The sequence below is a fragment of the Gadus macrocephalus genome, chromosome 1 (genome assembly GCF_031168955.1).
Source record: "Gadus macrocephalus chromosome 1, ASM3116895v1".
NCBI lineage: Eukaryota > Metazoa > Chordata > Actinopteri > Gadiformes > Gadidae > Gadus > Gadus macrocephalus.
The window spans coordinates 21,349,352-21,377,237 of record NC_082382.1 but is presented as its reverse complement, the minus strand read 5'-3'; the positions used below and the strand labels follow the sequence as shown (position 1 = coordinate 21,377,237).

Genomic DNA, 27,886 nt, shown 5'->3' with positions numbered 1-27,886 from the left:
TACAAGCATATCTCTATGGTTACAACCGCAACAGAAAAGTTACACGCATCGCCCGAGAGTTTATCTGTCACAAACGTCATGACGCAACAGTCACGTCCTCACGGTGGAAAAGCTACGCACGACGTGCAGTGGTTCAAAGAGGAAGGAAGATGGCGGACAACAAAGGCGAGGATGATATGGACACCTCTGTTAATTCAGACACAGCGCCTCCTGCACAAGACAGTGGGAATTCACAAACGAACGAAGACAACGTGGTTATAGTAATTGAACCGAATTTGAAGGATGAAGTTCCAGAGTCGCGGGAGAGTGCCCCTACGGCCCCTCTACCATCCACCAGCGAAGAAGGGGAAGCTAGCAACAGCAGCGGTGGCGGAGCGGGAGCCGAAGCCAACGGCGAGGCGAGCAGCACCCACAGCCCCGCCGAGAACACTAGTGCGAACCAAGAGCCCACTGCCACGGAGTCCCCGGCCACCGGGGATGCTCCCGTGAGCGGACTGACCACTGAGATGTCGCCCCCTCCCACGGTCCCGCCAGTTACGCCAGCTGCCATCCCTATTAATCTTTTGGATACGTGCGCGGTGTGTAAACAGAATCTCCAAAACCGAGAATGTGAACCCAAACTTCTTCCCTGTCTACACTCGTTTTGTTTGAAATGTATACCTCAGCCAGACAGACAGCTAAGCTTACAGGTGCCCGGACCACACGGACAGACAGAGACTCATATAGGTAAGTGAGACACACTCGTGCGAAGTGCAACTACACTAGCGATGCCCGAGTCAAAACGGAACTGTTTACATCTTAGGGGCTCAAACGGGCACACTTAAACACAGCTATATATGCAAACTGGGTGCTTGAGCACCAGTTGCCACTTGCCAGTGATTTCAATTGCTTTGTGGATTGATTTCGTCATTGACCTGTACCAATAGATGGTGTCTTGCAGCAGTATATGTTGGTCTTCTATATAGAAGATTAACGATCCTTTTGGATCATCTTTGTAATCTCTTCTAATTGTGGCCAATGTGGACGTTCATAATGCTAGATTCTCGATGCTCTCAGTGTAACGAATGATTAATGATAAATTATCAATATGACTGTAAAAAATATTCAGGCTCATTCCATGGATAGTGTATGTTATTGCAGCGATATAATTGACATGCATTGCCATACATACCTACCCATAACGGTCGAGATCCAGTGATCCTCCAATATGTTGGAAAATCCTGGGCGTGAGAATGTTTGCATTAATAATAAATACTGAATACATTCGATTTACATTGATCATTACAACCACTGTATTTGGTTGAACACATTGGCCACTTAGTATGTGGATGTCCATGTTATGGTCTGCTTGCAGGTAAGAACTTGTCTAGGACATCGCAGTCCCAACCACTTAGAAAGAGAACCATTGGAGCAGCACCTTTTATCCAACCTTAACCAAACAGAACACAGTAGAGAAATGCATGCATTTCAAAGTAGACTGAGGTTCACTACTGAACTGTAACTGAAAAGAGTACTGGTCAGTGTGGTGCAGCCAGGCGTCCCTGTGTCACATTGCTCTTGCAAGCAGGGTTGAATCCTCAAGTGGTGCGGCTTGCTCGGCTATGCTAGCTGGCTAGCTGTAGGATGGAGGCCAAATGCAACCTGGAATGCAATAATGAGCCTTCATCTTTCAACATCCTTCATTTTCCAAAAAAAAAAATGGAATAGATAAGAGATCACATGAGATTTTATGAATCCCTGATAGAGATTGCGGGTGTCACGGCAGAAGTACAGGACAGTGATAGTAATGAGTCAAATTGTAAAAAATAACAAGACCTATCTAGACCAGAACCCTGTATATCCCCACCACCTGGCGCTGGCCGTCTACTAGTAATGGGCTCTGGGGCAGGGTGGGAGAGGTGTCTGAGTGTGGAGCCAGTCGGACTGAGATGTAATCAGAGGTGTTGCCTGGCGAAGCGTGGTGCTGATGATGGGGCGTGACGTGACCGCACGTTGTCTGTAGGATACACCTGGACGGAGGAGGCCATGTCTGGACAGGCGCACTTGGGCTCTGTGTGCTGCAAACCAAAAGGTGTTTTTTTTGTTGTTGGTCGCTAAGGAACAACGTTGGAGACGGCGTTGTCCTCTTTTGGTGGCGTTGTATAGACATTAAGTTATAATTACGCCGCATCACTGCGGACAACATGTTGGTTTAATCGTGGTGGAGCTAAGGCCCAAACTCAATCGTATCATGGCGATTTGTTTGATGGATATCTATTTATGTTCACTAAGCATTTAAAATGCTTATTGGTGTTGGTCCTTGTATTTAATTGGTGCTATGTATAGCAATAACAAGCAGCGACACGATAATCATAACATTTTTATTATACATATATATAATGCATTTTATATATATTTTTTACAGCTGACCTTAAAGAAACAATCTTTCCCCCCCAACTTTTGCTCAAACCTGTTGTCTGTCGATATGATATGATTTTATTCATATGAAGAGCCAAAATAGAGCAGTAAATGGCTGGACACTTCTCTTTGGTGCTGGAGGCGCTCTTTGTTGTCTGTGAAGGCCTCAAAACATGTTCCAGAGGCTTTAGGGTGGTTGGGCCGGAGGAATTCATCCTTGACACCAATCGTATTTCCCTAAAACACAGTGTTGGGCAACAGGAAGTATACAAATCCCCACTCATAAGTAGTGCTTGGTTCTTAAACTAAAGCTGCCATGTCATCTTCTTCCCTCAAACACTCCCCTATATAATACCATACTCTTAGGCGGAACCTGGGATAAAGACACTCACAGAACTGTCGAGTATTTATTCCCCTCCCCATCTCATATGACCACATTGGTGTTGTATATTATTATATGTAATACATTTTACTTTAAGTGCGTGTAATTGTACACATTACAGACATTCATTTAAAAAGGGCGGTAGGTAGCATATATATTTGGTATGGTGGAAAGACAAGATATTCACAAAGAATTTCATATTTCTTTTATTTATATACTTTGATCCAGTCCCACCATGAAATATCAGAACTAACTGCAATACCGCACAGCAACTAGCTAGTCAATGGCCGTGGACAACTCACTGAATAACGGAAGCTTTGTTGTCAGGTAGGATGAATGTATTTGTCTCATTGGCATAACCAGAATGTGTAGATGCATTCGTTGTAAATCAGACATTGGTGAATTGATGAATCCATGTGCATTGTGTGTACGAGACAACTGGGTCTTCATTTCCATTGGGCAGTATGCGAGAGCATGTCTTATTGTGACGGTGCACAATGCTTTGAATACGGAATACGTGCGGGCCAGGAATATTGTCTTGAGGTAAGGGTGTTTCACGTCCAGCCCGACAGTTCGGTGTGTGAACCCAATGTCTTGAGAAAGAGGTCTCCCGCCTCCTTGCACATCAAGGTCTCCGAATACATATTTCACCAAGTACCTCTTGGATAACTAAATTAATGCATCATACTTTGAATGATGAATGTGAGACCGGGGTCGGTCATATGCCGTGGGCATTAAGTTTGCATAATCACAGGGCGGGATGTTTAGTAGTTGTCACAGAACTTAAAGTAGTTGTTAGCTTATATAGGTGTAGGTGCAGGGAGTGAAACGGGTGTAGTTCCAGGGTCTTAAACAGGTGTATGTTCAGGGTATGAAACAGGTGTAGGTGCAGGCAGGGTTTATAGTGAGTGTATGTGCAGGGTGTGAAGTGAATAGGTAACGGTGTGTTCCTGTATCCTCGGACGCCAGCATTCCGAGTTGCCCTTTTGACGTCATTTCCGGTCCCGGAGCATTTATATCATTCCTGTTCGTCTTTGTGATTGTGTCATGAAATTGGCTAGTCGTTGTTTATTGTTAGCTACAATAGCCTCTAGCACACCAACCCGAAAACAAACAACAGAACTTTACATTGTATTGCATGCACAGTAAGACAATGTATTAATTGGTGACCGTAATAAAGTACCAAATGTAATCAAGTGTGTAAGAGCATTTAAAATCAACATTTAAATGCCAACATGGTAGAAAAGACAAAGAAAATAAATCTCCTCACGGGCACATCCATTTGTTGAGCGTCATCACTGTTCTCGGTCTACTCTCAGAATTCCGGAAGATGAAGACCAAAGGGGGGGGGGCCTCCGAGAAATGTCGCAAGAAAGCTGGGTCATCTCGACTTTCGACTCGGAAGTCTGGCGTCCGGGGATTGAGGAACACACCATAAGGAATTATGTTGGGTGTATGTTTGTGCAGGCAGAGTATATAGTGGGTGTTTGTGCAGGGTGTGAAGTGGCTGTAGGTGTAGGCAGGGTTCATAGTTTGTGTATGTGCTGTGGTTGTAGTTGCTGGGTATGAATTGGGTGTATGCAGGCAGGTTGTGAAGTGGGTGTAGGTGCGGGCAGGGTTTATAGTGGGTGTATGTGCTGGGTGTGAAGAGGGTGCAGGCAGGGTTTATGGTTGGTGTATGGGCAGGGTGTGAAACAGGTGTAGGTACCGCGGCAAGGATTATATTTGGTGTGCGATGGGTGTGAAGTTGGTGTAGGTGCAGGCAGGGTTTATAGTGGGTGTATGTGGTGGGTTTGACGTGGGTGTATGTGAGGTGGGTGTATGTGCCGGCGGGGTGTACAGTGGGTGAAGACGCTGGGTGTGAGGTGGACGAGCAAGTAGTCCCAGGGCGTGACTTGGTTTAAGGTTGGCCCCAGACACCCATAGTATTGGTCGTACTAGGGTGTCTTGACTCTGCGTGGAGAGTCTGGTCTACACTTCCCTAAATTTCTCGTTAATGAGGTCATAAAAAGGCATTTTAATGATTGAGTTTCTAAGTAAGGCTTTGAGTAATGCAAGTAAGATAAAATCGTCTGTGGTACTTTTTTTTTTTTTCCAAGGGGTCGGTCAGCCTAGACATTCGTTTACAGAAAGATCTAATCTGATGTAACGGCTACTTGTCAGGGGTAGTAACAATCTGCTTGTTTATTTCTTTGTGATGCAGATCTTTAAGTGTCAATCCTAATTTAAATTTGGCCAACCACCCTGGCCTTAAACCCCTCATTTGGCAGCAGTAAAACCCTGGTAAAGATAACATTTGGAGTAAATTATAATAATGGCACAGTTGGTTACCTCGGGTGGGTGGGTGTGTGTGTGGTCATTAAGTAATAAAGAGCACCACCCTAATGCCTGAAATCCTTCTGTTTGTGTGTCGGACTATATAGTGCCCACACAAGCATGTCAGTTGAATGTATGTATTTCTCTGTATGAATAGGTCTTGTTACTTGTGTGACAGATGTGAGGCAGGCCCACTGTGTGTGTGTGTGTGTGTGTGTGTGTGTGTGTGTGTGTGTGTGTGTGTGTGTGTGTGTGTGTGTGTGTGTGTGTGTGTGTGTGTGTGTGTGTGTGTGTGTGTGTGTGTGTGTGTGTGTGTGTGTGTGTGTGTGTGTGTGTGGGGAGTAACGGGGCGTCTCTACAGATCTCACTCCAGCTGGGTTTCACAACCAATCATTCACAGCCCCTTGCAGCTGGGGCTTAACACAAACCGGCTGTGTGCTGCTCAAACCAGAGTAGACCGGTTTAAACCGGCTCACACTGGATCACGCCGCAGCTAACTAGTGTGGAGGGGGGAGGTGCTCTGGGTTTATGTGATTAGTATGTGGGGGAGGGGATGTGGTAACTTATCACGGCCGTTACTCTGTAAACCATTGACCGTTCAATTTAATATTACACCGGTTGCAGTTGCAAAGTTTACAATTATGTCATTTATTTTTCAAGCAGTGGGTCGATAAGCACAGTTACTCTTTCAATTTAATGCATTACCGACGACCACCAAAGGAATGTGTGTGGACAGGCGTCCTGTTTTGTGGCTGCCTCACCGTTATATTCCGGTGAAACATTAAATGTTGTAGTTGCACATTTGTCACGCTCACGGCCATTGCAGTACACTGTACATGAATGCTCTGAAGGGCCTTTTCGGCCCGTTGAGCATTCCAAGTCACCATGTGGCTTGCTCTATTCATAATGACTATGATTTATAAGGAGGAAGGTAGCCCTAATATTAGTTATACCTCCGTACTAGGCTATATTTAGTCTAGGCGGATCAGAGCATATTCTATACCCTGCAATTGGTAAAAGATTGTTTGGTGTGTCCAGCGCTGCAAGGAAGTTAATACTCTACAACATTGTGGCGCGATCCAGGCTGCGCGTGACCTTCTGTTTCACACCATGACCCCTCACCCTTGTTGCTTCCAGTGAACGTCATGCGGTGCACGGTCTGTTGCCAGGACTACAAGCAAAGTGACATCATCGACAACTACTTCGTCAAAGACACGTCCGAGGCCACGAACACGTCGAGCGAGAAGTCCGCGCAGGTACTTTCAGACGGTTTGGAGATGAGGAGGATGGGGATGATTATGCACGGCAAAGAAATTATGTTTATTTTTCATATTTTTCTTTATTGTTCTAGGAACAACACCTTGTATAGAGAAATATAACATGAACAATTCCCCAATGTATTATTATTGATATTGGTGTTTTTCCATGCAATTTCGTGTGTATATGCATTTTATGCAACCAAACCTGTGTATTTACATGACGGTACATTTGTAGCGGTGGGGTCATTCGTCTTGCTAGAACTGAGGTAAAGTCAGTTGTAGGAGTCAGAGGTTGAAACGGAAACAGCTGAGTCTCCACCTACTCCACCTTTCTTGTAAAGACACGCTTGTAGGCGGAGGTTGGACGGAGGAGGGAGCGAAGTACATTTAGAGAGGACCTTCCCATCCTTCTGAAACAGTATATTGATAAATGACATGCCATCTGGCCTTTTTATGCTAAGCATCTTATAATGCCGCGAGTGCAAACAGCCAAACCCCCACGCCACTTGTACATTGGTTTCCATTGGATGAGTCCCTCTCAAGTTTAACCAGACGCTATATCATACGCCGCTTCTTATTGGCTGATATGGTTACCTGGTACCTGCTGATTAAGCATTGATGAGACGCACCTGCCGTCGAGGCTTAACCCAACCCAAGGGGTGTTTGCAGGGGAGCCAGCCGCTCCTGTCCCAAAATGAAAAAAACCAAACTGACGGCATTTCTTAACGAGTCTGGGCTTTATTTCCCCCTTTTTTTAAAAGCCATGAGGATCTGTTAACTCCGTCAAGGCACACGGTGTGGCCACAAGGTGGCCGAACACATGACGAGATCATGTGATCCAACCGCCAAAGGGGAGAATGGGTCCTATGATCTCCACCAACCGATTGTTGGTTGGCTTCTTACCGCTAATTGAGCTGCTATCTGCTTTTTTTTTTAGACAATATATTCAAGATCCCCCCCCCCAAGAAGCAAAAACAACAGATTAGACTTCTCCTTGTGAACAAAGTTCCAGGGAAACCTTTAACTTTAAGTCATACAATTTTAAACCTCCACCAATCCTTCTAAAGGTAGAAAGGTACGGGGGAGGGGGGAGGGGGGTGTGAGGCAGGAATGTGTTGCCATGGTTTCTGACAGTTGATGTGGGTTCCCCCCCCGGCCCAGACTTGCACCAGCTGTGAGGACAACGCGGGCACCATCGGCTTCTGCGTGGAGTGCGCCGAGTGGCTGTGCAAGACGTGCGTGGAGGCCCACCAGCGGGTGAAGATCACCAAGGACCACAAGATCCGCACCAAGGACGACGACGGCGCCGGGGAGGAGCCCACCACGCGTAAGCAACGGGGGGGGGGGGGGGGGGTCGAACCGAGGCCACTGGATCTGTGTATCCCCTTGGGGCTTGTTCCTGTCTCATGCGGCTTCCCAGGGCCACGTGATGTCGTGCTGTGCTGGTTAATGTTAACAAGTGTTTTCATGGAAAAGCTAGAAAATGGTTTAAATAAAGCGACGGGGGGGTTAACATCAGGACACGGACACGGAAAGCAGCACTTGATGGCATCTATAGGCCTTAAAGCCTTTTATAGAGATAAAGAATTTACATATACAGTATCTGATGGGAAGCCGTCACTCGCCTGAACCGTCGAAGCCCCAGTGAGCAAGCTGGTCGCCGTTGGGCGGGGGGGGGGGGGGTGGGCGGGGGCAGGGGCGCGGTCGTAATGGTACCAGCAGCTCTCTCCCCCCCTTTGCCAACCCCGGACCCTCACCCATCTGGGTCCCAGCTGGTGCGGTTTGTGCTTGGATGTTTACTTTTGTTTGAAAACGGGAGCTGCTTCGCAACTTGGTCTCATTAAGGGAGGGAGGGAGGGAGGGAGGGAGAGAGATAGAGAGTGAGTCGAGGTAGTTTGATGGAGGGAGATAGATGTGGTGCAGATAAGGCTGTTGCCATGGTAACCCCAGGCTGCAGAATCCCAGAGTATACCAAAGCGGCCTCTTTACATTCTGCTGGTTACCAGGGCTGTGGTGTTTCGCCGTTTCTTGTTGGGGGGTATTGGTTTCAACTGGGTTGCTTCATGTTTCACATTGTTTGAAATCTTGTGTCTCTCTCCATCGACCGTGATCTCTATGAAATCCCTACTCTCACTCACTCCTCACTCTCTCACTCACTCCACAATCTCTCATTCACTCACTCCACACTCACTCACCCACTCCTCGCTCTACCTACCCCACGCCCTCTGACTCTCTCGTTTGTCCCCCTGTGCCTGGTTTCCTCCCAGCAGCCCCGGCCTCCGCAGGACAGAGGCCCGTGTTCTGTCCGGTCCACAAGCAGGAACCGCTGAAGCTCTTCTGCGAGACCTGTGACACGCTCACCTGCCGGGACTGTCAGCTCCTGGAGCACAAAGAACACAGGTAGCCCTCCCACCTCGCGACGCCTTGACGGTCCCGGCGTTCCGCCTTCTGGGATTGACCCGCCGCGACTGCAGGAGGAGGCGGGGAGGAGGATGGGCTTCTGGGTCTGATCCACAATGTCTGCAAGCGGCTTGTCTCGTGGTCATGCTTTATGCCTCACCCCTCCTGGCTCCTTAATGACTCAAAGATATACATGTATTTATATATATATATACTAGAGCTGTCAGTTAAACGCGTTATTAATGGCGTTAACGCAAACCAATTGTAACGGCGTTAAAAAAATTATCGCGCGATTAACGCAATTCTTTTATTTAAATTTTTTTTTTTTTTTTTTTTTTTTTTTCTTTGGCTCAAAACAATGAAGCAGTAGCCTGACTGCTATGTTCAAATGATATTTGTTCAAAGCAGTCTTTTAATTGCACTATAGGCTCTTTTTTGTATCGTCCTGTTTTGATCAGTGTATGCCAATGTTGTTATCAATAAAAAATCATTGGCACAAGGCAAGCCGATGCACTTCACCATGTTGATAAGAGAATTAAAATGAGAAGAATTATGGGAAAAATAAATCAAGGGATATTTAGCATAGAAAAATAATTCGCGATTAATCGTGAGTTAACTATGACATGCGATTAATCACGATTAAATATTTTAATCGCTTGACAGCTCTAATGTATACATATACACACACGTCACAACCTGTGTTCTGTTAAATTTTGCTCTCTTAAATGTCGGCAGCTTTTAAAACCCACTACGGCAGGGTGGTCAATGTCAAGAGAGAGCGTACTGTGGGCGTGTGGGTGGGTGTAAACCTGAGGGAGGCAATAGGAGCATTCATATGCCTGGATTGATTATTTTTGCTTTGTTTGCTTGGCTTTGTTATTATGGCCACTTCAGTGACATTATATTGGCTTGATTTAATTTAAATTCAATGTACTATTATTGCCATTAGCAAATGGCTAATGCAAAAAAAAAAATGGAACTACGTGGTTGTAGGTAAGCAGAGAGAGAAAGAATTGGAAATCACCAACCCTGCAATGTCTCCCCCAGGTACCAGTTCCTAGAGGAGGCCTTCCTCAACCAGAAGGGCATCATCGAGACCCACATGACCAAGCTGCAGGAGAAGAGGGGCTACGTGGGCTTCTCGGTGGCCCAGGTGCAGACCAGGTGAGAGAGCCTCTTCCGGGCCTCCTCTGCAGCCCTGTGGTAGAGCGTGGGCAGCAGGCGGGGGTGGGCCCACAAAGGGGATTGAAAATCCGGAAACATCACGCATGTTTTATTACGTGCTTTTGGAGTTTTTATGGTTATTTTGGTTTGGTTGAAAACGAACTGGGATGGATTAACTACAAGGCAAACAAATGGAACAACGGAACCTCGCGAACGAGGCTGCGATCCAATTAACACTTGAGCAAGGCACGCAGCCAATATAGTCTTTCTAGGCGGCATTACTGCACGTGTGCACACACACAGACACACACAAACACACATATACATGCAACCATACACACACACACACAAATACAACCACTTGGATGGGAGAGCAGTGTTAAAATCGCTGATATTGTAGATTATGTTGTCACACCATTGGTTTTCTTACAGGAAACGCATTTCGCTGGCCTTGGTAAATGATGGCCAGATAAGGAGTTTCTTTCTTTATTGTTCTCTTAACCTCATTATACTTGTTTTTTTGTCACGATGGTCTAGTTTTGAACGCCTCTTGTTATTCGAAAACAACCAAACGTGTCTTTGTCAAGGTGTTTGTCTCGATTACAACGCCCATCCACATTACAGGATTAGTGGCACAAACACCAGCATAGGAGCCATCCCTTACCCTCCCCCTGCCCTGAAATCACACACTCGATTTCACAACATTTTGGCTAATTAAAATGTGTACCATTTCAGGAAAAAAAAATATATGTACCGTGTTGCATTTCCTCCATTAAGTGGTGGTTTGTTTTGCGTCGGTGTGGTTGCTGGGCAGGTTAAAAGAGCTGAGCGAGACTCACAGGAAGGTGGAGCAGGAGATCAAGATCGCCGTCTTCACGCTCATCAACGAGATCAACAAGAAGGGCAAGTCCCTGCTCCAGCAGCTCGAGGTGAGTTTCCCACGCTCCGCACCTGTTTTGGTCACACCAAATGCCAGCTCCTTCTATGGCCTTGGGTACACCAGGGGTCTGTTAAGGCTCAGTTATGGTTACCACGTCGATGTAACGCAAGGACCACACAGACACTTTGGACGCAGTCGTGAACCTGTTTTGGTTCTTTGTCGGGTTTCAGTGAGCGGACCAATCACAGCCCTTGCTACGGCGTCGCCTCAACGCAAGGTTACTTGTTTTAGGAGGCGCACGTCAGGCCCTTGTGGTGGACGCAAGGAGGGTCCCCAAGGACGTAAGGGGTCCGTAAACCCCCTTGGGTGCGTCGACGTGGAGCCATAATCAGCCCTTTAGTCAGTGGTGCGGCCCGCAGAGGCCTTCCTGGCTCGTGATGCGTATTTTATCTTGAGATACGCTTGACCTACCGTTACATTATACAGATCACCAAAAGTCACTTACTGAACAGCGTCTATGCTCCGAATGCTCGAGGCAGATCCATGTATGCAAACACTGACCTATAGATCCAAAGAAGTATGAATTTGGCCTTTAGAGCTCATTGGTCGATTTTCTTTTTTTGGTTTTGGCCCGCATGGTGTGTGTGGAATCTAGGGCATTACATGAACAAGAGTAAATCAGTTATTGCCTGTCATTTTGTCCATGTTTTCCATCCTTAAAGGGGAATTGCTACGCTCCGTACTTTTTTATGTTGAGGCAGTATTGCTTCATACGTGTTCTGAAAATGTGCAACATCATCTCCGTTTCACTGAAAACGTGCTGGAAAGTTTGACCATAATTGTCTTGCATAAAAAGCGGTTCCCCTTACACTAACCCTACACGTGAGATGCTTCCTAAATCCTAATGGTAGAGTAGAGGTGATTAGTTAGTTGGAGTCTGATGCACTTTTCGTACCGCATTGCTGACTGTAGAGCAACATAGGATCCCTGGTTAAATGTCTGAACCATTATCTGTTAATCTTTTACAGCAAGTTGTAAGAAATCCCTCCACATAATTAAGAAGGTCAGGCGGATAGGGCAGGTCAAAGATCGAATAGTTGACACTTAGTTTAAACCAGGCCCCGCATGTTTTTTTTGGGGGGGGGTTGTGTGTGTGTGTGTGTGTGTGTGTGTGTTGATAAGGGGTCTGTCTGTGTTGACCATGTGTGAGACAGTTGACTGTGTGTGTGTGTGTTTGTGTTGATAATGGGGTCTGTCTGTGTCGACGATGTGTAAGACTGTTGACTGACTGACTGTCTGTGTGTGTGTGTTTGTGTTGATAATGGGGTCTGTCTGTGTCGACGATGTGTAAGACTGTTGACTGACTGACTGACTGTCTGTGTGTGTGTGTTTGTGTTGATAATGGGGTCTGTCTGTGTCGACGATGTGTAAGACTGTTGACTGACTGACTGTCTGTGTGTGTGTGTTTGTGTTGATAATGGGGTCTGTCTGTGTCGACGATGTCTGAGACTGTTGACTGACTGACTGTCTGTGTGTGTGTGTTTGTGTTGATAATGGGGTCTGTCTGTGTCGACGATGTGTAAGACTGTTGACTGACTGACTGACTGTGTGTGTGTGTGTGTTTGTGTTGATAATGGGGTCTGTCTGTGTCGACGATGTCTGAGACTGTTGACTGACTGACTGTGTGCGCACGTGTGTGCGTGTGTGTGTGTGTGTTGCCATACCGTCCCCTAACATGCCCCCGTCTTGCGCTGTGGTCCAGGGTGTGACCAAGGAGAGGAACCGTCGGCTGGTCACGCAGCACAAGGACACAGCCCAGCTGGCCCAGCAGATCCACCACGTGCTCAAGTTCTGCCACTGGGCCATTACCACCGGCAGCAGCACCGCCCTACTCTACAGCAAGAGGCTGGTAGGGAAAACGGCCCTCAGCACCTAACCCTTACTCACAATAAAAGGATTTATAATTCTTAAAGGTGACATATTATACTACCAGGCGTGAGTGTGATTAGCGGCGTCTTCTGACCTCACGAGTGGGCACGTCCGCCTAGATGTGTGCTGGATAGATCAGTCCACCAGCCTGCCCAGTGGACTGAAGCAAACGTTGCTACTAATAATCACACTCGCACCTGGTGGTACATTATGTCCCCTTTAACACATGACACAGGCTTTTCTGTCACCTCTTGGAAGATCTGACGTGTGTGTGTGTGTGTGTGTGTGCGTAGATTCTGTTTCAGCTACGGCAGGTCCTCAAAGCCAGGTTGGAGCCCGTACCGCAGGCTAACGGATCAGTGCGCTTCTTCTGCGACCCCACCTTCTGGGCCAAGAATGTGGTGAACCTAGGTAGCTTGACCTGAAATTCACCTCTCGTTATTTCTGGGTGTGGCCCAAGTCATACCTGGTTCCCTTCTTATTAGCACAGTTTTCCCTAGTTAAATACCTTGTTCCCTATTTAATATCTGGTTCCCCTAGGTATAAATGACTTGTTCCCTAGTTATACCTTGTTCCCTACTCAGGGTTTCCCCCAGTACTGTGTTGTTAAGGCGGCCGCCTTAACAACAATAGGGCCCCGCCTTGACTACCAATGTATATATAAAAAAAAAATATATATATATAATTTATGATATTAATTATTATGCATTAACAAAGTAGAAAACTCTTGTAGGGAAAGAAAACCTACTTCCCTCAGGTGTAAAAAATAAAGATCAATAATGCTTCAGTAATACTGTTACAACAATGGTCGTGCCATAAGGCTTTTTGAATGGAATTGAAACTGAGACCCCCCCCCCCCGCTCCTTGACCACCTTGACTAAGACATTTTCTGGGGGAAACACTGCTACTTAATTATGTTCTTTGGCTTTCCATCAAGGGGGTGGGGTATAATGTGTGCCATTGAGACTAACTGCAATTTATGTTAATTTCATTCAAAGGAAATTAACATAAATCAAACTAAACCAAGACTTACAAAAACGTATACATGCCTTTATCACTAGTAAGCTTGATTACTGCAATGGTCTCGTTACAGGTCTCCCAAAACAAACTAATGAAGCTTCAGCTTGTTCAGAATGCTGCTGCTAGAATTTTTAACAAAGACCAAAAAATTGGAACATATTACACCAATTCTTAAATCGTTACATTGGCTTTCTGTAGGTCAGAGAATTGATTTTAAAATCATGTTGCTAACCTATAAATCCCTACATGGTTTAGGGCCAAAATATTTAACTGATATGCTTCCAATACATATGCCTTCTAGACCACTAAGATCTTCTGAGACCACTCTGTTAATTATCCCCAGAGTAAACACGAAACATGGGAAAGCAGGATTTAGTTACTATGCAACAAATAGCTGAAATAAACTCCCTGAGGATTTAAGACTTGCCCCAACTCTGAGCACCTTTAAAACAAGACTAAAGACTTTTATGATTGCTTTAGCTTTCTGCTGAATCTTAAATACATTGCACTTTCTAAAAAGCTTTTTTAACTTTGCCTTTATTTTCTATTTTTACCAGAAAGATACATGATCTGATACCAGAGAGAAAGGATAAAGGGTTTGAGACCCAAGTTATGTCTGGGTTAGAGTCCTAGAATCTGGGTTGGAGTCCCAGAGAAAGGACCAAGTTCCTATAGGTCGGGTTAGAGTCGCAGAGAAAGGACCAATTTCCTTTAGGTCGGGTTGGATTACCAGAGAAATGCCTGAGTTCTGTCTGGGTTGGAGTCCCGACGTCTGTCTGGGTTTGAGTCCTTGAATCTAGGTTAGAGTCCTAGAATAGAGTACTAGAATCCGGGTTGGAGTCCCAGAGAAAGAACCAAGTTCCTTTTAGGTCGGATTGGAGTCCCGACGTGGGTACCAGAGACTGTTGATCCGATCTTAAATACAAAGCACTTTCTATTTTACTCATTTCTTTGCATACGTTTTCTTTTGCTTATCTATTATTTTATTTTATTGTATGACAATGTTTATATGTGAAGCACTTTGAGTCTGCCTTGTGTATGAAAAGTGCTACATAAATAAAGTTGCCAAAACTGCCCAGTCCGCAGTGATGCAGCCCTGGTCTCCTGCATAGTACTGTAACTGTCATGGATTCATCCTGTATTCACACTGAGTTCCTCGACAGGTAACCTGGTCATCGAGAAGCCCCCCCAGTCGGCGCACCCCGCCAACGTGCTGGTGGCCGGCCCCCCAATCCCGTCCGCCCCTGGCCACCCGAGCAAGCACCAGGGCCAGATCAACCTGGCACAGCTACGGCTGCAGCACATGCAGCAGCAGCAGGCAGCGTACGCACAACAGAAGCAGCAGCATCAACAGCAGCAGCAGCAACAGCAGCAGCAGCAACAGCAGCAGCAGCAGCAGCAGCAGCAACATCAACAACAGCAGCAGCAGCATCAACAACAGCAGCAACAGCAGCAACAGCATCAACAGCAGCAGCAGCAGCATCAACAGCAGCATCAACAACAACAGCAGCATCAGCAGCAGATCCAACAGCAGATGCGCATGGCGTCGCAACTGAGCCAGCAACACACAAGGCCTTCGATGGGGCAGGCGGGCCCGTCGATGGTACAGCAGCAGGTACGACACGCACACACGCAAGACACTCGCACACGCACATATACACACGCATACAAACACGTGTGTGTGTGTGTGTGCAAACACACATGGCAGGGCAGAGAATAAGCGAGGGTGGAGGTCAGAGATTCAGAGAGGTGGAGGTCAGAGATTCAGAGAGGTGGAGGTCAGAGATTCAGAGAGGTGGAGGTCAAGAGATTCAGAGAGGTGGAGGTCAGAGATTGAGGGAGGTGGAGGTCAGATTGAGAAGGGAGGAGGTCACGGAGGGACAATTAAAAAGGGATTGACGGAGAGACCGAGGTTGCGAAGGAGAGCAGTGAGACGGGGAATGTAGAATTTCCAATCTTGCATTAACAAATCCAAATATTGCCAATGATCTTGCATTTCTACAGAGATTAGGAAAACATTGCCTCATTTCCTGTTGTGATTCTTACGAGTTTATATCATCACTTTGATCCAAAGTGTCTGACAATGCTTTCTCGTGTGTGTGTGTGTGTGTGTGTGTGTGTGTGTGTGTGTGTGTGTGTGTGTGTGTGTGTGTGTGTGTGTGTGTGTGTGTGTGTGTGTGTGTGTGTGTGTGTGTGTGTGTGTGTGTGTGTGTGTGTGTGTGTGGAACCCTCCAGCCCCCCAGGCTGATCAGCATGCAGCAGATAGCCAGGGGTCCCGTGCCCATGAACGGGGGGCCGGGCCCCCACATGTACCCTTCCTCCCACCACATGCGTCTCCCGGGGCCCTCGCCCCAGGCACGCATGCCCAGCGCCCAGCCGCGGCACAACGGGCAGCAGCCCCAATACCCCGGTATGATGCAGCCCCAGCTACAGAGACAGGTTGGTACACACACAGACAAACGCTCTCACACACACAATCACACAATTAGATTGATTTAGAGCTATACTGCACAGGATTGTTTACAAGGCTTTCACGTACAAAGATATTATGTGTCTGGGTGTTAAAGAGCCTCCATTTAGGATGCTCACTAGCCATATCACCGTTTTTTTACACCTTGAGTGCCCACCCAGATGTTTGATGGATAGTTCAGTCCACCAGTTGGTACAGTCCACTGGGTAGGTCCATCCTTACACCTGAGGGTAAAATAGGGGCCCTTTTTAAAGAGGAACTATACAAACTGCAGGAACACCATCTATGGTGAAACACCGGTTATCACAATTGCTGGTCCCGTTTGGTGTTTGACTGGTGAAATGCTTCGGCTAACTGTGTGCTACAGCACCGTCTTTTTGACTGTTGGTTCTTTACCTATTTGTTATTGGTAGATTCTATGTCTTAACATTTTATCCATTATGACAAACTTTTATACCTAGCTTACTAGAAGTTAGTTCATAGATGCAAACAGTGAGGCGGGCTAATTCAATTACCAACGCAAAATATCATACATTGTTCAAACCAGAAAGGGTCAAAGGTCGGAATCTCATTAGCTCATTGGATGTTTCAGTGAAAACCTGTCAGTCACAGAGAGGACAGCTAGCGAGAGTGCAGGGCAGTAACCATGGCAATTACCTTGAAACTTGAAATATAAACAATACGTTTAGACAATATACGTCGTGATTCGTAGGAACTTCTTTTAATAGAGAGCGCCCTTAGCTTAAGCACTAGGTTAGCCCTAGCCTTGGCCCCTAGCCTAGCCTCACCCATGTGTATCTATGGCCGAAAAAGCTAACTTCTCCAGTGCCGTGTTTCAATATCCATACTATCCGTACTTACTAGCCTAAGTTTGAGTACGTAGGGCGTTCCGATTCAGATCGGGCGAAAATAAGTGTACTGAAAGGACCCGGATGTTGTACTCAAAACGGTCAAATCGCGAAGTGTGTGGCGATGTACACTTTTCGTACTCAACGGCAGCCATCTTAGCTACGTAGCGGAAGAGGGCAGGGCCAGGCTGAGCCAACGTCGGCGCATTTTAAACATAGCCTGCATTAATAGTCATTTTGCAGTTTTTATAGCTTTTTATAGCTGCTAGGCGTAAAGAGTTCACCGTTCAAAGCGGGATGTTTATTGCGGGGGAGGAGCCGCGGCGGCAGTCGTGATCGTAATTTCCGGTTAGTGCACCACGGAGTACTCGATTTGGAACAACACTGACAATTAGCGCACTTAGTGAGTGTGGATAGTGTACTTTGTTTAAGTGTACTCATGGAAGTATGGATATTGGAACACGGCCCAGCACTGTCGCTCCACCTGTGCCCATATTACTCCAGTGTGTGGCTGGTGGTCTGCACTCCAGCGGGTGACCTTTTCTTTGTGTCCAGATGTCAATAGAGTCTGAGATGAGCCACCAAAGGTTTCGTTTCTTACTACAGTCAGGGGTTTGGCACCTTTTCCTTACTCTAACATCCGTGTGTCTTGTGCCGCATGCCGTGTCATTCCCAGTGCATGCCCACTCGCACACCTCCATGGCCGCCTTCATGAACCAGTATTTCAATACACCCTCGGCCCGAGAGACGATGCCTAACTCTGTTCCCATGTCCTCTCTCTCGCCCCATGTGCTTGGCATCCCGTTCTTCCCTACTCTGTCCCTGTCTCGCTCTCTCTCGCTCTTGTTTGCACTCTCTTTCTATGATTCTATGTCCACTCTATTTCTACCTTTATCTCCTTCTTTTGGTTTCCCCCCACCCTCTTTTCCTCCTCTCTCTTCACCCTCTCTCTCCCCCTCTTTAAATTTCCCCTCACTCTTCCCTCTCACTCTACCATCACACTCTTTCTCTCTCTCTCCCCTCTCTCTCCCTTCTCTCTCCTCACTCGCTCGCCCAACTCTCTCTCCCCCCCTCTCTTTCCTCTCACTCTTCCATCCTGCTCTTTCTCTCTCCCCGGTCTCCCCTCTCTCTCCCTCACTTTCTCCCTCTCTCTTTCTCACTCCCACCCCCCTCTCTCTCTCCCTCACTTTCTCCCTCTCTCTTTCTCACTCCCACCCCCCTCTCTCTCTCCCTCACTTTCTCCCTCTCTCTTTCTCACTCCCACCCCCCTCTCTCTCTCCCTCACTTTCTCCCTCTCTCTTTCTCGCTCCCCCTCGCTCCTCCTCTCCCCTCTCTCTCCCTCACTTTCTCCACTCGCCCCCCTCTCTCTCTCGCCTCTCCCCCCGCCTCCCTTCCCCCTCACTCTTCCATCCTGCTCTTTCTCTCTCTCTCTTTCCCCCCTCTCTCTCCCCCCTCTCTCTCCGCGTGCAGCATTCGAACCCGGGGCACGCCGGCCCCTTCCCCGTGGCCTCCCTGCACAACGCCAACCCCACCAGCCCCACCAGCGCCAGCATGGCCAGCATGGCCAGCGCCCACGGCCACCGGGGGACCACCAGCCCCATCGTGGGGCCCATCGAGCTCATCCCCTCCGTCACCAACCCCGAGAACCTGCCCTGCCTGCCTGAGATCCCCCCCATCCAGGTAACCCTCGCCCACACCCCCAGCTGCCCGATTATGGGATAAATCGTAATCACGATGATTTTGTTCGATGTTTGAATCACGACTATTCAAACGATTATGATTGAGTTAAAATTAAGCGTTTGGACAGCATTTCTCTCAAAAAAACACTTTGCAGCTGGGAGCTTTGAAATTTGCCCTTAAAAAAAACACACTAAATGTTAAAATAGAAAATGTTCAAGTCGAAAGAATGTACAAAAAATGTCCTACTGTTATCCATAAAACATTTAATGAATAAAAAAAATATGCTTAAAAAATATATATTTAAAAAATAATCGTTTCAGCTCGATATATATATTAGCTTGGAGATCGTTTGACCCAAAAATCTAAATGGCGATCAAAATTGGCTGAATTGCTCAGCCCTACCACAGGCCTTCTGGATGGTGGTGGGGCAAATGTTTACATCTTTGTTTTTTCCGGGTCTGGGGTTCTGTACCCCACTTAGGGCTGGCTGGTGCGCCGTAATGGTGCCGTGGGGGGATTTTGGATGTATCAGCTATAGATATTTGGTGTGTTTTTGATTAAAACAATAACGATGATTTAAAAAGTTTGAAAGCTCTGGTAAGGATCGTGTATGTAGGAACAGGCTGCCTTAGGGTTTTCAACCTGACACACCAGATGGTTTGTTGCACAGAGCCATCTGGGGAGTCTTTCTTGGAAATTGTTTGGAAAAGGGCAGGCCCTTCCAAAAAAAAAAAAAGCTTGGCAGGTGATTGGATGGGCCATCTGTCCATCACCGTCTTAACACGTAGATCACGTAGTTCCTCGAGGCGCTTGTTGGCCGGACCGCTGTGGTTCGGCCCGAAATGTAAATCATTGTAAAATGCGAAAATATTGTGACCAGTAAGAAAAGAAAATGGTGACCCCCCCAACCCACAGCCACAAATAGTTTAAAACTGCTTATTGTTGTTTAGATCAGGGTCAGAAAATGGCTACTGAATTGATATTGTGATTCACATCAGTCTTCACCGCTAGGGTTCTTCTCTTATTATTTGTTGCTCTCTCCCCTGTGACGCTGCTCTCCGTCGCCCCCAGCTGGAGGATGCTGGTTCCAGCAGCCTGGGTCAGCTGCTGACGCGCTACATCACGGCCAGCACGCACGCCCTGCCCCACCTGCCGCTGAACCTCGGGGAGATCAACCTCTCCCCGGGGCCCTCCACCCACTCCCCCGGCTCCTCAGGTACGACCGGGCGCACGCGCACACACACACACACACAGCTGCACATGCATGCGCACAGACTTAAACATACGCACGCATAGGCACGCAGCCACACAACTACACGTGCATGCGCACAGACATAAACAAACACACGCATACGCACACACACACAAACCAAATAAACATTAAAAGGACTTCAAACCAAATATTACTGACATTTCTGATCCTTATCACCTTAAACTCATTCCCGTACCCCCTTCCTCCTCCTCCTCCTCCTCCTCCTCCTCCTCCATCTTGTTGGCACCGCCACACTGCAGCTTTCAAATCTGTTCAATCTTATGTCCTAGCAATACACTTGATCAACGTCTTCAGGGTCGTTGTTTGGGTCATTTTGGGGCTTTAATTTGTCTAGGCGTGTTGTATTGAAATGAGATTCACATTGTTTCAACCCTTAATGTTTGCATTTACACTTGAAAAAAATGATTTTCATCTATAAGCTATTTCTGTTATTCCACTTTGACAGCCAAATGCCTCATTCTTCTATGAGCAAAGGGTCTAATCTTGTCTTCATTATCTGATGTGATTCATCTCTATCTGAGGTGATTCATCTCTAACTGAGGTGATTCATCTCTAAGTGAGGTGATTCATCTTCAACTGAGGTGATTCATCTTCAACTGAGGTGATTCATCTTCAACTGAGGTGATTCATCTCTAACTGATGTGATTCATCTCTAACTGAGGTGATTCATCTCTAAGTGAGGTGATTCATCTTCAACTGAGGTGATTCATCTTCAACTGAGGTGATTCATCTTCAACTGAGGTGATTCATCTTCAACTGATGTGATTCATCTCTAACTGAGGTGATTCATCTCTAACTGAGGTGATTCATCTCTAACTGAGGTGATTCATCTCCAAGTGAGGTGATTCATCTTCAACTGAGGTGATTCATCTCTAACTGAGGTGAATTATCTTCAACTGAGGTGAATCCTTCTTAACCAGAGGAGATCTTGGAAGGTGGTGATTCTGTGGGAGGGGTTGGGAGTGTTTGTTCAGGCATGTGAGGTTTTCTCCACTAACCTCGTCGGTGTGTCTCCAGGTCTGTCCAACGCCCACACCCCAGCTCGGCCCTCAAGCAACTCCAGTACAGGCAGCAGGGGCAGGTAAGACAAGACACACTAACATGCACACGCCTGGCCTACAGACGCACGCAAACACACTGGCGTACACACAAACTTCACACAAAAACAAGGACACGACGCAAACTGCAGGCAAACACTCTGACCTATTCACAATCTACACACACTCACTCACTCTCGCATATACAAACTGACATGCATGCATATGAATCAAGTGTAAAAGTGTTTGGGTATTTGCGCGCGTGTGTGTGTGTGTGTGTGTGTGTGTGTGTGTGTGTGTGTGTGTGTGTGTGTGTGTGTGTGTGTGTGTGTGTGTGTGTGTGTGTGTGTGTGTGTGTGTGTGTGTGTGTGTGTGTGTGTGTGTGTGTGTGTGTGTGATTTGATGCCTGCATGTGTGCAGCGTGTTAACGAATGTGTGTGTCCATGCCTGCACGTTCCCGTGTGTCTGTTAATGCTTGTGTGTGTTAATGTGTGTAGCTGTAGTTCTGCAGGGCGGACGGTGGTCCCGGGGGGCCCTGGAGTGGACCAGGTCAGGGTCAAGCAGGAGCCCGGCACCAAGGAGGACTACGGCTGCACCGCCTCCAACTCCTCCTCCAACTCCTCCGTCAAGACGGAGCGGGGGAACGACTCGGGCCGGAGCGCGTGCATGGTAACGCCTCCCTCGCACCTTCCATTTCCTCTGCCGTCCCCCGGCTCGCGGCCGCCATTTTGTCTCACGTGGCCCAGTGCAAGAGTCTCGCCTACATAATGTATACAGTGGATGTACATGCATAATGGATCAGCACCATGGGATGTTGTTGGTATTCAGACCACATTCAAAAGGCACCGGCGATGGGATCGTTCTCTTTATCTCGTGTGTGTGTGGGGGTAGGTGCATAATGCACATGGTGAGATAAGGGATATGGTGTAGAGAATAATGGGTAAGATAAGGGTGGGATCACTGTACTCGATCCCATTCGGGAAATTCGGTGGAATGATGGGACCATGATAACAATTTAAACATTTTAAATAGGAAAAATCCTGATGCATCATAACTTCTAAATAATGTTTCCACAACACCCATGCAGTGTTTCCATTTAATGTATACATTATTGAAACTAATTCATTTAAATACATTTAAATGCGTACTTTTTTAATGGGTCATTTCTTCGTCTCCTCCATAGATGAGCAGCCCAGAGAGCCCGCTGGCCCCCCTGGGGCTCCCCCCGCCCAGCAGCCAGGACGTGTACAAGCCCCTGGGGGACCGCATCAAGACGGAGCCCCAGTCGGACGCCCCCTGCTCCGGCTACAACGGCTCCGGCGACGCCAGCGCCTTCAGCTTCCCTTCGACGACCTCCGCCGCCGCCGCCGCCGCCAACACCACCACCACCACCACCTCGTCCTCCTCCACGTCCACCGGCAGCACCACCACGCCGGCCCCCCCCCCCGCCGCCGCCGCCGCCGCCCCCGCGAACGAGGCCCCCTCGGACCCGCCGCTCACCAACGGCACGGCGGGCACCGGCCCGTCGGAGAGCTCCCCGGCGGAGGGGGGGGAACCGACCGGGGCCGACGCCGCCGGGGCCGGTAGCAAGGAGGACGACCCCAACGAGGACTGGTGCGCCGTGTGCATCAACGGCGGCGACCTGCTGTGCTGCGACCGCTGCCCCAAGGTGTTCCACATGAAGTGCCACGTCCCCTCCATCAAGATCTTCCCCAAGTACGTCGTCCAGAAATAACATTATAAATCTTCAGATGTTAAACGGCCAGGAAGAACGGGAATGTTGATGGAGGACTTTTAATATCGTCTGGGAGTTAAGGAGCGGGAGCGAGAGAGGGACCTGTATCGGCTATAGTAGCTTGTGTCAAATAGGGTGAAAAACGCTGTTTTCAAGAACGTCCCGGGAAATGGCGTCAAGGGCTAGTTGGAACGCTAGCATCAGGCTAGCTAGCGAGCCCTTGACGCCAGTTGACGGCTTGTGTCGGTCAAAACTCTAAAAATGGCTTAAAACAGTGATGCAATAATACGACTGCCAGAAAAAAATATTTCATTGTTTGTCCGCTGCATCGCATCTGTTTCAGGGGAGACTTCCTGTGTACGTTCTGCCGGAGTCTGGACACCCCTGAGATCCAGTACTGTGACGACAGCAAGAGGAATTCTGACCAGGGCTTGAGTCCTGAGGACCAAAGGGTCAGTACCACACATGTACACACGCACTCACGCACAAACTATACACACAATGCTAACCATACACGAGACACACGCATGCGTCTAACAAAACGTACACGCCAAGCTATAGTTGACTTGCTAACCCTATCCACACAAGTTCTCTGAATCCCACACAACTCTAACTGAAAGCATACACGCCTAGCTATAGTCGACTTGCTTGCCCGAACCACACGCGCTCTCTGAACCACGCACAACGCTAACTGAAAGCATACACGCCTAGCTGTAGTTGACATGCTAACCGTAACCACACACACACTCCCTGAACCCCACACAACGCTAACTGAAAGCAAACACGCCTAGCTGTAGTTGACATGCTAACTCTGACGAGAAAAACACAAAGAACTATACACCGGTCTAACCGAAATCCTAGATGCCTAGCCACACACACACTCTCACACTCTCGCACTCTCACTCACTCATCACATATTCACATATTCACACACACACAACTATATATATATATATATATATATATATATATATATATATATATATATATATATATATATATCTCTTCACACACCCCAGCCCCCCTGAGCAGTGGGCATGCCCTCCAGCCCCACCTCACCCCACTCATCATGAATATTCATGCCCTTGATGTTTGGCTCCTCTCCCCTCAGCGCTGTGAGCGTCTCCTGCTGTACGTCTTCTGCCATGAGCTCAGCGTGGGCTTCAGGGAGCCCGTGGCCACCTCGGTAAGTGCCTCTCCCTCCTGCTGAAAGAGGGGAGTCGTGTGACCAATCAGGCTCTGATTAACGGGGAGAACTCGACCAGATAACCACATCAATCCGGCGCCTTGACAGAGCTTTTATGGAGAGCTCTTCATAAATAAGATGATGAAGCCTGATGCTTATAAACAGACACAACCTCCAAACATAATAAATGTTTAGTGTACATGTATTTTTTTTTTTTTTTTTTTTTTTTTATATATATATAAATATATAATAAAAATTAAAAATAATAATTGCAGAGGCAGGACAATGGTTTGGAAGTGATGAAAGGTTGCCCTCCCAACGCTCAATAATTTAAAGCTTAAAGTAAAAGCCCAACACCGGGTTGAAACAGTCCCTCATAATAACACGGGCGAGAAAAAGCCAGCTAGATGACTGACAAAAAAAAAGAGATGCCAACTGCCGTCGTCTCCACCCCCAAGGTGCCCAACTACTACAAGATCATCAAGCAGCCCATGGACCTGCAGAAGGTGAAGAAGAAGCTGCAGGTGCGCAGCGCCCAGCAGTACCGCAGCACCCAGGACTTTGTCTCGGACGTGCGCCTGGTCTTCAGCAACTGCTCCAAGTACAACGAGGTGGGTGGCATGAGTCCTACGGCGTGCGGCCACCCTATGCATGTCGCCCCTCCCCGCCCGCCCGCTCGCCCGCACCCAGACGCAAGGTGGTTGGTTGTGGTTGGTTTGGGAGGTGGTGGTGGGGGGGAGGAGTTGGTGGGTGGGGGAGGTGGTGGTCTGCGAGGTGTCGTCGTGCACCACCTACTGTACTTGTGTGTTCCCAGGTGTTGTGGTGGTGATTGTCAGTCTCGGAGTGTGACCGCTGGGGTGTTGGGAGTTATAAACATAGGTTCAGCTGTTTAGTTTTACGATGAGTTACAGGGACTAAGGTGGAACAGTGTTGGGGTGTGGGTAGGGATTTCTGTGCGATTGGTGGTTTTTAGGTTTGGGATTGTTTGATGTTTAAAAGTGTTGTATTCCTAACTCCTTATGTACAACTCAACGCCTATGTACACCAATGCGTTGAGTCGTTGCCGGTTTTAAGGTACAGAAAATTGCAATTTTTACAATTCTAAGACCAGTTATGGTACTGTAGCTATGGTTTACAAATATGTTAATGCCCAGGTGTATTGGGTGGCACTTTTAATATCATTGTGTAGTATATTAAGATGGGTAGCTATTAGTACATCTAGCTATTCATGAATGGTATACAATGTGTCACGGATGACGATGAATCCCACTGTTTGTGTGTATAAACATGGGAAGAGATTCCCTTGACTGTTGGGAGCATGGGTGTTCTTTATACTGGCTGGCATGGACCGTTGTACCACAGCAGTGCTGGAGCCCTGATCCTGATTGGTCGACATATGTTCCAACGGTGTGAATAATTTTTCGATAATGGGACACCTCTGCCTTAAACAAATCAAACCTTAACAACTGATATTGGGAGTGTTTTTTTAGGGAGGCTTTTATCGGTTGAAGACTTAAAAAAATCGAGCTTGGTTTGTTCAAATTCCTACCCTTGCTTTAAGTTGATAAAAAAACCATAATATTCCAGGTTAGAGTATAAAGTATAATGTAACCGTTGTTAAAAACTGCGGATTGAACCACCCCGGGGTGTCCTATTATTGGGAAATAATGTACGACGGGCAGAATGGCCTGTTGCACACAGAGCATTCTGCAAAGACACAGGAACTCTCTAACTTTCCTATCCCCCCCCACGGCAACTTTACTCAAGCCTGAACAAAGATTAAGCTTGGAGCACACCGCAATGATGGTTGTATTTAGTAAATGGGTTGACCCCTGTGACCTTTGTCTCTCCACTCGTCCATGACCAGACCTCAGTACACTGCGGACTGAATTCATTTTGACCCTTCAGTGTGTGTTATTCTATGTAAATTTGCATAGCAAACACTAAATCACATCTTAAGGGGCGTTGGCAGTTTCTGATGTGCACCATTAGGTATTCAAAGTGTATCTGTGGATACCTGTTGTTATTTATTGTTGTTGTGGTCCCAAACACGGAAACGGATTCCACCGCCACCATGTTGCCTACTCTGTGCGAGTCCTCAAGCAGGTCCATGTAACGTGTGAGGTGCTGGGGTCTGGACACACAGCAGAAAGGGTAGCCCCATGTCCGTAGGGGGATCGTTTGTGTGGCATGTGAAGGGTAATGCTGGGCGTATCTGGTGCGCAGTGTAAAGTCACCCAAAACGTTCATCGCCGACTCTTTGCTTATCCGGTGCGGGTGTAATGCAGCTGGAGCCTGGCCCGCCCAACCGGACTGAACCGTACACAAGCGCACGTTTGCCCGAACCTGTGCTGTGACCTCCTACTTCTCAAGTTCATTCTTTTCCCATCACCCCTGCTCCTACTTTACTGTCTTTTATTGTAATGTCATTGCCCCTCTTTAGATGTCTCGAATAATCCAGGTATATGATGAGGAGAAACAGATTAATACGCAGGTAAGACATTTGAACTAAGAGCCCGGCTGTCCTGTACCCACTGAGGTTGCACGAATTGTTTTTAGTCTGTTTATTTATTTATTTTCCTTTTTTTGCGTCGTTTATGAACACAAATTCGATTACAATTTTGAGGGGGGGAAAAGGGGGGGGGGGGGGGTGACATGCAAATCGGACCCAATAAAGGTTTTAATTATTGTGGTGTAGTCCTAAACGGTGAGCTACTGTTTGGCTACGGCTGGCTAAAGGTGAACTCGCGTGGCTTGGGGCGAATGCTTCCTGGAACTGCAGTGGGGACAGAAGGGACATGGCTCCACACACAGCAAGGTTGAGCCAGGAGCTGCCCTGGCAACAGAGGTCCTAACCTGCTCTAATTTCTCCTCCCCCTCCCATACCCCCAACCCCACCTCTCATCCTACACAAAACGACCCGCACCCAACCCTAACCCCTCCTCCCACTCTACCCAACCCTCCACCCCTCGCCCTAACCCCACCACCCCTATACCCCTCCACCCCCGCCCCTCCCTCCCCCGCCAGGTGGGCTCCGAGATGGCGACGTCGGGCAACGCGGTGAGCGTGCGCTTTGAGGAGAAGCTCAAGGAGGTCTACCCGGGCCAGAGTTTCCCCGAGGCGCCCGAGCCGGAGTTCCAGGAAGGAGGAGGGGAAACGCCGAAGCCGCAGACGCCGCAGAAGGAGGACGAGGCCACGGACGACTCCGAGGACGACTTCATCCAGCCCCGGCGCAAGAGACTAAAAGTGGACGAGAAGGCCCTGCACATCAAGTGAGGAGGGTCTCTTGCGGACCCCTGGCTCCGACCTCGGAGGTCCCAGTGTCCGCCGAGCCGGGGGGAGAAGGAGGAAGCAGTCGTCGTTTTTTTCCTCGGCTTTTGCTCGGTTTTTGCTCGGGCTGCGAAGGACATCTCTGGGCCCATGTGGGACAAAACACGGACTGTACAGATGTTGAACTCTCGAGGTCGGAAAGAGGAATCGGCTCCCGTTCCCGATCACAGACGCTCCCGAATCGCGCTTGTACAGAGAACGTTATGGTAGTATTTTGTTTTTGCGTTAGTGAAAATACCTGGAGCTTCGTTTTTTTTATCATTATTATTATTATATTTGAAGATTGGTTTGTGAAATTTTGCTTTCTAAAACCATTTGAACATGCCCATCCCCAGATTGTAATGTATTATAACTCTACTTTGACATGAAACGTATCAAGTGTTCGTATGACACTCTGAGGGGTTGTGTAAATAAGAGATTATAGCCCAACTGAAGGTATTCCTCTGGATATTTGAGTGCATCGTCAATAAAAAAATGGTCTTGGAATATATCCATAAAAACGTTGCCTGTGGTTTTTAACCTGGAACAGAGTTTACAGGTTTACCAGACACGTCTATATTGTGGTCACACTAATATAGGG

At 47.7% G+C, this 27,886-nt stretch overlaps 1 protein-coding gene across 7 annotated transcripts; it reads left to right on the top strand.

Moving 5' to 3' along the window:
* Nucleotides 1-111: 111 nt before the first annotated feature.
* On the top strand, nt 112-27,806 carry trim33 (tripartite motif containing 33). 7 transcript variants are annotated; one of them, XM_060057841.1, is made up of 21 exons: nt 112-726; nt 6,233-6,351; nt 7,516-7,681; nt 8,625-8,754; nt 9,802-9,918; nt 10,733-10,847; nt 12,561-12,707; nt 13,021-13,138; nt 14,911-15,362; nt 15,983-16,186; nt 17,621-17,677; nt 18,536-18,745; nt 19,817-19,961; nt 21,036-21,099; nt 21,553-21,724; nt 22,239-22,771; nt 23,134-23,242; nt 23,902-23,976; nt 24,435-24,587; nt 26,420-26,470; nt 27,004-27,806. In XM_060057841.1, the coding sequence occupies exons 1-21, from the start codon at nt 150-152 to the stop codon at nt 27,250-27,252; spliced, it is 3,963 nt and encodes a 1,320-aa protein (XP_059913824.1). In that variant the 5' UTR covers nt 112-149; the 3' UTR covers nt 27,253-27,806. The 7 variants fall into 7 exon arrangements, with proteins under 7 accessions (XP_059913824.1, XP_059913833.1, XP_059913816.1 ...); XM_060057850.1 differs by having other exon boundaries at nt 8,622-8,754; nt 21,559-21,724; XM_060057833.1 differs by having other exon boundaries at nt 8,622-8,754.
* The last annotated feature ends 80 nt before the right edge of the window (nt 27,807-27,886 follow it).

Excerpts from the sequence above, each read along its gene's own strand:
- trim33 (XM_060057833.1), top strand. The coding sequence starts at position 150 with ATGGCGGACAACAAAGGCGAGGATGATATGGACACCTCTGTTAATTCA. Across the intron at positions 13,139-14,910 it reads CAAGAATGTGGTGAACCTAG|GTAACCTGGTCATCGAGAAG; the intron begins GTAGCTTGACCT and ends GTTCCTCGACAG. Across the intron at positions 22,772-23,133 it reads TCCATCAAGATCTTCCCCAA|GGGAGACTTCCTGTGTACGT; the intron begins GTACGTCGTCCA and ends CATCTGTTTCAG.